This window comes from Meleagris gallopavo, chromosome Z (genome assembly GCF_000146605.3).
Source record: "Meleagris gallopavo isolate NT-WF06-2002-E0010 breed Aviagen turkey brand Nicholas breeding stock chromosome Z, Turkey_5.1, whole genome shotgun sequence".
Taxonomy (NCBI): domain Eukaryota; kingdom Metazoa; phylum Chordata; class Aves; order Galliformes; family Phasianidae; genus Meleagris; species Meleagris gallopavo.
This window is the reverse complement of record NC_015041.2, coordinates 16,136,260-16,147,042: the sequence shown is the minus strand read 5'-3', so window position 1 is coordinate 16,147,042 and position 10,783 is coordinate 16,136,260. Positions and strand designations below refer to the sequence as shown.

The following is a 10,783-nucleotide window of genomic DNA, read 5'->3' as shown; positions in this document are numbered from 1 at the left end:
TTTTTGGACAATACATCCCCATATTTTCATGGTATCAAAACAAGCTTCTGGAGATGTTACAGAAATCTTCATACATCATCATCATCTGATGTATCACTGCTGCTTGTCTCAGAATCTTCATTTTCCAGAGCAGGTGTGAAAGTGCTGTTTTTCCAGGGGCTAAATTTAAAATTACAGATGAGGCCATTTTTCCGTAGACCATTTTTTCGTAACTAAAATGGGAAAACAAGATGTTTTTAGGGAGAGGATGAGCTAAACACAACAAACCACTGAGTTTCATTCCCTGTATCCTAGTCTATGAGCTACATTGGATCCACAGCATTATCGGTTATACATGCATACAAAGAAAAATTCATCTGAGAGGCTTCATTTCTGAACCAGCTAACTGCCTCCAAGAGCTTCTCCAATTGCACTAAGCTAAGCTCCTGCAGTGATCAAATATACTTTCTTCCCATCCACTTCCTCAGCTGTTCTCCCAAGTAGGCCCTCCCATATGGTCTCTCCTGTAACAGCCCCTTTTTCAGAAAAACAAAGCAGAATGTCAAGATCGCCTAGTGAATTGCATTTTCCTCAATTTCCAGTGAAGCAAGACAAGGAAACTGCACAAAAACCGTGACAGAAAATTCCCTTTCCTCAGGTTGAGCTGAAGAGCTAGAAATCCTGTGCAAGCCTGCAACTTGCAATGCTGAAAATAAGTACTGCTTCCCCTATCTTTTTAAACCAACTGTTCTTCTGAAAGGGCAAAGGAGGCAAGAAAGGAAAGAAAAAGGGTACTGAAATGGCATCATCTCTATCCATCAGAACTATTGGAGATCCTCCTCACGATAAGATACTTAGAGTGGCCAACTGTAAGTTCATAACAGAACATTAGCATAGCATTACCTGTTCACTAATGACTTGGAATTCCCTCATCTCATCTTCTGTCAGTGGAGCATAAATTTCATCATTTTCACTATCTTCCTGCCAGCCCATTTCCTTTAACAACCTTAGAAATAAAATAAGAAACATGAGGGAATTTCTACACACACAAAGACAGTTCAAGCTCTTTGTATACAGGTGTAAAAATGTGTAATAAATGTATTAGTTTACCATTTTTCCAAACAGATTTCTAATCTAGTTTTATGCAAAAATTTAAGGTAAGTTCTACAAGCACAAAGTTACGAAGTTATCAGATCCTTCACAGTTGATGCTGTTATGCCACTCTATCTTTGGGTTTAAAAGCTGTAAAAATTAAGCATTAAGAATGTGTTAGATAAAGTATTAATTTCAAGTGAATATCCTGTCCATCACTTGCATATGTCAAGCACTACATTTCCTGCCATCAGGTTTCACATACCAAATAGATGCAGCTTCCTCAATAAATCTAGTGAACATACTGGCACAGAATGTCCTCACTCCAGGATTATTTCTAACCAGTGATAACATTCCCAGACAAAGTTGCTCTTAGCATAAGATGACAAAATTTCCAAATAAACTCTAATGGAAATCAGGCATTAAAATATAGATATAAATATATATATGTTTTTCCTGTTCTGTTTCAATTGGATGGGTGTTCTCCAGAACTGCAGCAATAAATAAAGCAGAAGCGAAAACAATTTGGAACGTGTACAAATTCAGATACTGATGCATGGGGTTTCTCTTGAAAGCTTATCCATTGTTGGCATACTGTGGACTTCACAGCACATCAAATTGCAATCTGTGTTCTCAAGATACATGTTATCCCAGGGAAATGACTTGAGTACAACCAAGTGACCTTGGCTACTGCTATGATATTCATCATATTCCTAAGGTTCAAGATGGAAGAAAGTGATACTTTCATTTTAAGGTGAGACATCTACCTAAGGTAGAGAAGAAAAAATATATTTCTGGTGGAGCAGTAGAGTAACTCCTCAAAAACAGCGTTAAGAGAAGAAGATCCATACAGATCTGCAGTCTGCAGACTTCTTTCCTGGATAACAAAGCAGCTATGAGAAGTGCTGGTGATGTCCTTCCATGTGACTACAACTATGAGCAAGTTTTGGGATGCAGGGACGAAAAGAAATAGAGACACACCCTTCAGATGATTACATTTGAGGTATCCAAGGATGAAATTATCAAGTGTTTCAGCCAGTGCCAAAAATGGGAGAAGAGTAACCATGCACAGAAAAATACATTTAGATGTGAAGACATTATGAAAACAGGGTTGATCACAGGCATGTCCAACTCACAGGCTGCATGCGGCCTGCCCCAGGTCATCACAGTGGCAGTCCTTCCCTGCTGAGCAGGCCAGCCCAACCCCAGGCACGTACCCATTGCTCAGCAACAAGAAAACAACAGTGTGCAGCCAGCACTGTCTGGGCTGAAACCAGGGCATGGGGGGGTGCAGTGCAATGCCAACTCAAGTTACAGAAAATAGTGCATTTTGATACACTGGCTAAACACAGCGAATAGCAATAAGTATGCAGATGCTTTCTGTTTAGTGAAAGGAATTTGAAAGCGGTTTCAAGATTGCCAAAACAATCATCAATCTATGTTTGTGACTCCATTTTCAGCCAGCAGAAATAGACTACTATCTAGTTTTCAAATGAACTAGATAGAGTTGCAATCAGATATTCCACTCAAAAATTGGATGTCTCATCATTAAGCTTTCCTCTAAGTTCTATCTTAACAAAGAAAAATCTCCCTCACTTCAGAGACATGCCTTACTCATTGCTTTTTGGTAGTGCGTACATTTATGAATAATTATTTTTAAGGATGAAGCACTGGAAGAGCAAAATTTCATCAAAAATCTCTGATGAACACCTTGAGAACTGACAAAGAATAGCAACCACTTCCATCAACCAGCCTGATGCATTAGTTTTGCAAAAACAGGATTAAATATTCCACTTGTTTTATGGTTTCGCTCCTCTTTCTTTCCATAATGTTTTGATAAAAATATTAAAAATTAAAATATTTTCTTACTATATATATATACACACACATATTTATATATACTACATATATATATATATTTTTTTCTTACTATATATATTTGGCTGCTCCAAAAGTAATGCCTCATTTTATTATACTTGCCCGTAACACCACAGGCAGATGTGAGTGATATGGCAGTAGAGATTGAACCTTCCCACCAATATTCTGTTACATTTTGTTGCCATGTGACAGACGGCAATAGAGGGACAGTCTGACAAAATGATGTCATGGAAATGCGAATGAAGCAAAGGCGTGTCACTGAATTCCTCCACACAGAAACAACAGCATCCACTGGTGGGTTCACAAGGGGGAGGTCATGCTTGACCAATGTGGTAGCCATCTACAATGTCGTTAAGGGCTGGATGGATAGGGGGAGTGCAGTGGATGTAGTCTACCTTGATTTTCAGCAAGGTATTCGATACTGTCTCCCACAACATCCTTACAATAAAGCTGAGGAACTGCGGGATAGATGAGTGGACAGTGAGATGGGTTGAGAACTGGCTGACTGGCAGAGCTCAGGTGATCAGCAGCACAGAGTCCAGGAAGCCTGTATCTAGCAGTGCTCCCCAGGAGTTGATGCTGTGTCCGGTCTTGCTCAACATCTCAATCAATGCCCTCGATAAGGGGATAGCGTCCACCCTCAGCAAGCTTGCTGATGATACTAAGCTAGGAGGAATGGCTGATACACCAAAAGGTCATGCTGCCATTCAGCAAGACCTGGACAGGCTGGAGACTTGGGCAGAAGGGAATCAGGTGAGATTTAACAAAAGCAAGTGCAGAGTCTTGCACTCAGAGAGGAATATCCATATGCACCAACGCAGGTCGGGGGATGATCTGCTGCAGAGGCACTTTTCAAAGTGGGACCTTGGTAGACAACAGGTTGGCCAAGAGCCAGCAGTGTATTCTGGTGGTCAAGAAGGCCAATGGCATCCTGGGGTGCATTAAAAAGACTATGGCTAGAAGGTCAAGGAAGGTGATATTCCCCATCTATTCTGTCCTGGTGAGGCCTCACCTACAATAATGAGTCCTGTTCTGGGCTCCTCACTACAAAAAGGACAGGGATCTCCTGGAAAGAGTCCAGCAGAGGGCCACAAAGATGATAAAGGGCTTGGAGCATCTCCCCTTCACTGAGGAAAGGCTGAGCAACCCGGATCTGTTCAGCCTTGAGAAAAGAAGACTCAGAGGCGATCTGATCAATGTCTATAAATATCTGAAGTGTGGGAAGGAAAGGGACAAGGCCAAACTTTTTTCAGCAGTGAGTGGAGACAGGACAAGGGGAAATGGCCACAAACTGAAGCATAGGAAATTCTGCACAAATGTGCGTACAAACTCTTCATAGTAAGGGTGATGGAGAATGGGAAGAGGCTGCCCAGCGGGGTTGTGGAGTCTCCTTCGCTGGAGATATTCAAGATCTGTCTGGTCACCCATCTGTGCAATCCAGTCTAGGGAGCCTGCTTTGGCAGGGGGGTTGGTCTTGATGATCTCCAGAGGTCCCTTCCAGTCCCTACAGTCCTGTGATACTTCTGGAGACCTAACAGTGGATGTGAGCACAGTGAGGGAGTGGGTGGTGCTTTTCAGCAGTGATAACAGCAACCATCCTCTCTGGCAAGTTCTGACAAGCGTGCCATACTGGCAAAAATGCATAGCTAATCATGGTGACTATGTTGAAAAAATATGTCTCGTAACTGAGAACTTTCTCTATCAAACAGAGTTGTTGTGCTCATTGTATCTGTTGCAGTTTCCATGGAAATAAATAGGAGACATTACATTTCGAGCAATCCATGTATATGCAGCCCAAGACAATTGCTCTTCAATAAGCGTGGTTCAGGCAAGCTAAAAGGTTTTGATACCCATTGTTTATCTTACGGTGAAGATACTGTGGCATTTAATCATGTTCGCATATTCTCTGACTGAAAAGATTCTGCCAAAAGGATAAGCACCTTCTTTGGGCAAACCAAACACCTGCAGACCTTGTGTCTTAAAGGAAATAAAAGCTGTTTCACAAAAAGTAAAAAGTGTTCTAATACTATATGCCAGAACTGGCACAGGAAACTGACACTCAGAGTTGGATAACACTGAATGTATTAAAACAGAGGTTGTAAGATGATTCAAGTTGATGCCTGATGTAAAACCCTGCCTAGAAAAAATTCTAGGTCCAAATACAACACAAGTACAGCAAATAAATGTGCAAGTGACTAAAATGGTATCACTAACCATTATTAAAACCACATTAAAAGCCCAGAACTGTAGAAGAGGGAGAGAACAGCACTACTGAGTCTGTTAAAAAAGTTAACAGGACAATAATGGAAGTTGCATCCTCTGTATTGTTTAGACACAATTAGACAATGTGACTGCTAGGAAAAGTGGTACCATCAGAAAGCAGAACAAATAATATTTATGTCATCTAAAACTTTTATGACAGAATATATCCACTTGCATACACAGACAAAAAATACTTTCAGTGATATAGATTTAGCAACAATAATTTGTTATAAAGTTTTACTGCAAGCATGCTAGAATGTTAACAGTATTATGTATAATTAAGTGGATAGCTACACTGCTTCTGTTAAAGTTGAGGACAGTAGCTAATGAACTTAACCAACATCATCTAAAGCTGACAGGACCACTGCATCTTTAAAGCAACATTAGGAACTACACTTAAAAAATTGCACTTCAGTTTAGTAAACTTCACATCAGCAGTATAAGTACATAATCAGAGTACAGTGAAGCTTTCTGTAGCAGAAGGAAAATCCAAAACACATTTTGCACATGTGCCAATTCAGTTATTAGGCATGCACAAGCTTCCAGTGAGTTGGTCACTTCAAATCCAGATTTCCTCTTAAAGGCCTACTGCAATACCTGTTACATGACACAGGTCACAGTCAAGAGCCTAGTACGGAATACAGATGCACAGTATCTCTGGAATATCACAGAGAAGCTTGCCTAGAAACTCTATGAAGGCAATTCAAAGTAATTTAAATTAACCAATAAGAGTTAGATTCAACTTCTATCTTCTAGTCAAAAACTACTGCCCACAGGCATTAGCAGCCCAAGTTTTCTGTCCCTGTAGCCAATGAGTGGGAGAGGAATAACATACAATCACTGTAAATAGATTCTGTATTTCTTTAGTTACAAGAAACAGTTTAAAAGTGTTCACAACAAGCTCATCTCCAGACTTGAGCTATGACTTCCCGGCAGGGCCATTCTCATTTCTATCATGTTACTATTAACTTCAATCCTTTGAATTTATTTTTCCCTTTCCACTGCACTGTCTTAGAATCCCACTAAACACATCAAACAGCTATAAAAATAATATTTTATCTAGCAAAAAGGAAAAAGTGGCTGGAGTTTTACATAATATGCAGCACTTAAAGCATCATTAGAAGAAATAGGAATGATATGCATTGTTCCTCTGAGATATGCAGATCCATTTGCTTTATTTTTTTTTTTTTACAAGGAAATAAATTCTTAGTAGAGCAGGTTAAAGATGACAATATATATAAGGTCTACTAGAAATAAAGTAATTCCATGTTGAATTAGTACTACTAAACTTAAATCTTTTACAGTATGCTTAAAATACATTTTGTGTTCTCAATTATCAGATTCTGAATTCTACGCTAGTAAGAATTTAAGATGTGACTACTTACGATGAAAAAGCATTTTATGTAAGAAGCACATACCTGTGCTCTGCCTCAAGCGAGCTTGAAAGAATATTTGCCTGAGGAAAAGCCGAAGATCGAATGACCTGTTGAGATGTAATTGAAGCATTGCCATTCTGTTGTGGAATTTCATTTTCAAAGTTTCGGTTTATATCTCTCTCATGATGACTACTGTTGCTGTTATGTAAGTTAAGGGAGTCACCATCCTGTTAAAATATAATACACATATTGCATAGTTCAAAAGTAAATTGCACTCTGAAAATGCTGCAGTCGAGCGATTCTGCTGAACTTAAATGGAGAATTACATTTCAATAGCATTACAATACATGGACACTACACAACTCTTAAGTTATACCACTGAACTATTAAAGTAGAAAGCAAGTCCTGGGTTCTACCTCAAACTTTTCTACAAAGTTTTAAACATATCTTAAAAATTCAAGTTTATTTGTAAATGTATGAAAGTTATCTGTTGAACTTAAAAACAGGGTTCCTAATTTAATAAATATTCTGTGTGTCTGGCAGAGTTTGAAAGCACATACTACTTGGTTTAAAGGGCAGGTCACAGTCACCATGTATCAACCAGAAAACTCACCTTCTGCATGTTCAGACTCCCTACATTCAGACTACATCCACAGTACTTCTCACTCTGTTACTTCAGTGGTAATTTACTAGCCATAAGAACTTGGAAGAGAGTTTGTTAAGAAAACATTGTTAGGGTTCACACAGCTTTTTAAAGTTCTTTAATCCTATTAACCTAAAATATTTCTCTGTATTCTGCTCTTCCACCAATTTCTAATTCTTACTTAGTAATTAGCCAAATAGCTTCAGAAGTCTTAGCAACTATCAGAACAAAGAAGAGAGCATGATCATTATCCAAGCTAGCCCCTTTTTGACAACAAAAGCCTCAGAGCTGGCATAAAACAGTACTATCTGTAGCAGGAAGTAATCACTCAATCAGCAAGTTTTGAATTATACGTAATCCTATTTCTGAATACAGGATTGAGACCATAAACAGCATTCCCCCTTCACTCAGAGATAGCTGCTTCCAGTAACTTTAGAATGCCCACCAAAGATTTCTTAAAATTTAAAAAAGATATCTCAGTAAATATATAATTAGCTGTTAAATCACAAACATGGAGAATCTAACTCAGATTATCAGGGATCATTCATAAGAACATTCAAGAACTCTAATGTATTAAATGTACTGGGGCAACAGAGCTTCCTTCAAGCATGACTCAGCTGCTGCCCATCACCATCTGCCAGATTATTTCAATCCCCATCACTGTGGAAAGTAGTACAAGAATTACCGGCACATGATTGTTAGTTTTGGTTTTTTAAACCTCAACTTTTTTCCATTAGTTAAACATCAATGGCAACAAGATACATGTAATTACTAAATACTCAAAGATGCGTGTTACATACAAATGTCCAACGATATTATGACTTCTACTGCTAATTTTTTTTTTTTTCCACCCAAATACACTGTCTCTGAATAACAGCTGTGTACAGTGGGACAATCAAATGCATTTGAGTTCAAGTACCGTGAAGATATTAAGAATTCAAAAGAATTCCAGGAACTCAAACTCCTATCGTGTTCACATAGTAATTTCCACTGTTCCACACTGTTTCCCAGCATCTTTCTAAGCTTCAATCAAAACCTCTTTGCATTTCTTAAACACCCCTGCATCCAACATGCTAGAGTACACAGAAACAGAATGTCTAATGAAAAGATGTAGCTGACACATACACTCAAGTTTTATTTTACCCAAAATCAAAACAAGGTCAGAAAAGTCAGTTTCACTTTCAGGAGCAGTGCGCAGTTGCACCATTTCTTTTTCCATACCTCTGAATCAAAATAATTCTTCTTCAAGACCAATTTCTGTTTTATTGCTCATGTAATCACTTCACCCTAAATAACATATTACTTACTAATGCCCATACTACATAAGCTAACCCTGCTTACAGCTTGTTACTTCCTGGTAGTGGAGACATGAATATTCTCAATTTCAGCCAGGCACAACATGGAGTGATCCAACAAGAAAGAAACCTAACAAGTTAATACATACAGCCTAGGTTTCCTTGGTATCAACTGGGAAGCAAAAACAGGTCCCTTATATGTGCATAAATAAAAATACTGCTCCTATGACTACATTAAGAACAGAGAGTGCTTCTGGGTATGTAAGAATTCTTGTTAAAAAGGAAACAATCTGAAAAGCAGAACCAAATTTTTCCATTATTTTTCTAAGATTATTAACAGCCAACGTGCAAGACACTGCCCTCCTGAAAGATTAGGTTAGTATATCAAGTTTCTTTATTCTTTTTATTGAAACAGGTTACCCAGAGAGATGGCAGTTATCACCTTAGAAAGTTTACAAGAAAAGGTTAGATGTCACAATGAGTGATGACGTTTTGCGGACACATGGATTGATGTTTGGACTAGGTAGTATTAGTGGTCTCTTCCAACTTTAACGATCCTATTGTTGCTAAAGGCTAAGATGTCCTTGGAATACTGACATCATCAAATCTGGCAGTAGAAAAAACAAATCACTAAGACTCAGTGGAGAAAGTAGCATTCAGAGCAAATCCACCTAAAAGTAAATCCCTTCCTGCATCTAGAGATCCAGCTGCGCAGAGGAAAAAAACATAGGTTACTTTCAGTCTGAAACCCATTACTGCTGGGTATACAACAGGTATGAAAAAAATTACCTTCTCTTGCCCAACATTCTCATGCTCTTCTTCCACTCTATCTTGTTTCAGTGCTTTCAAAAATTCACTCTTCTTATCAGTCCGTGTTCTAGTCAATTTTGTTAAACGAGGCTGACCAACTTTGTCAACAGGGGATGAAGAATTTGACCGATTACACTAATGTAGGGAATGAAATAACAACAGGACTATCAGAAGTACAATCATCAATAAAACACTGAACAAAAGACACAAAGCTTCTCAGGAATTAGTCTTGCATGTATATTCAGAGTCCAAAGCAGAGGGAAAACATTTGTATTTTAGTGTTTATGCTCGTCACACACAGACAAAGGGACTCAAGTTTATGGAGCACTGCTAATAGTTGAGCTAGTGCACTATGTTCACTCCAAACCAAACCTACAAACAAAACCATGCAGTATCTGAAGACCACCAAGGTAATTTCCACGATAACCACTCTCACATTTACTCCAAAAAATATACTTATTTAACACAGTTCAATACAAAATCTATTTATCCATTTATTTAACCAAACAAATTAAAAATTACATACATGCAATTAAAATTACAGCCATTGCTTTACCTCTCTCACTGAGTTCTGGGATACAGGAAATGCCTTGGCAATTGATTTGAAAGGACTGAAATTGCCACTACCATATGAAGATTCGAGAGGAAATGGATTCACAATTTTATTTTCTTTTGCTTGGCTTTTCCACTGTGTATGCTTAAAAATATATAAGGAATCATTAAATACAATAGGATTATTTTTAAAAATCTCAAAAAAATGACTAAGCAAAAGCAAAACAATTACAACTGTTTACAACCGTAACTTTGCATAAACATATTTTCCTGTAGGATAGAGACTGTTTATGAGCAATTCATCTTCTCACAAATGCTGTTTATGTTGTTCATATAAACAGTTAGATCTAAAAACAATTAAAACAGCCATATCAGATGTATTAAGATAAGAAACATGAGAGTCTTCAGCAACTGCAATTAATGTTTTTAATGCATTAAGCTGCACAGTTAAGAACAGCTCCATCAGATCTCTCAGGAATAGAGAAATTCCCAGACCAAAGCCAAAAGATGAACATGGAAAAATACTTATGGAATGGGACCAGATACCCACATCAGGAATTGGGTTAAATTCTGAAGGTATTTTTAAGCCAGTTATTGCTCTCCTTTTCTGTTAAAAATATGCATGCAAAAAGTAATGCTATTTCATAAATTAAAAACATCGTTCTCATGTGAACAACTCACAGGCTTCTCAAAAAATGTGAAATGAGAAATAAATGGAAATTCAATTACAGTACAGTAGAATTAAAAAAAAAAAATAAAGCACTTTGAGTTACTTCTAGGGTAAATGGCTCTTGAAGTATTCAATACTTCCAATAGTTGAAAGTATGCTTTATGTACAAAATTGTCGAGGGTGAAATAGCTCTAATTCTGAATGTAGTTGGTTTTTGTTTTTTTTT

The 10,783-nt window shown here is 37.8% G+C and overlaps 1 protein-coding gene across 3 annotated transcripts in view; it reads right to left on the bottom strand.

Annotated features, from left to right (window-relative positions):
* Positions 1 to 10,783, bottom strand: part of GPBP1 (GC-rich promoter binding protein 1) — a 41,533-nt gene continuing 30,750 nt past the window's right edge. For all 3 annotated transcript variants that reach the window (XM_010725440.3, XM_019610404.1, XM_019610405.2), the window contains exons 7-11: positions 9,892 to 10,032; positions 9,315 to 9,470; positions 6,630 to 6,814; positions 883 to 985; positions 1 to 212 (exon numbers count right to left, since the gene is read on the bottom strand). In XM_010725440.3, coding sequence (XP_010723742.1) covers positions 69 to 212; positions 883 to 985; positions 6,630 to 6,814; positions 9,315 to 9,470; positions 9,892 to 10,032 — 729 coding nt within the window. In that variant the 3' untranslated portion in view covers positions 1 to 68. The remainder of the gene's footprint in view (positions 213 to 882; positions 986 to 6,629; positions 6,815 to 9,314; positions 9,471 to 9,891; positions 10,033 to 10,783) is intronic.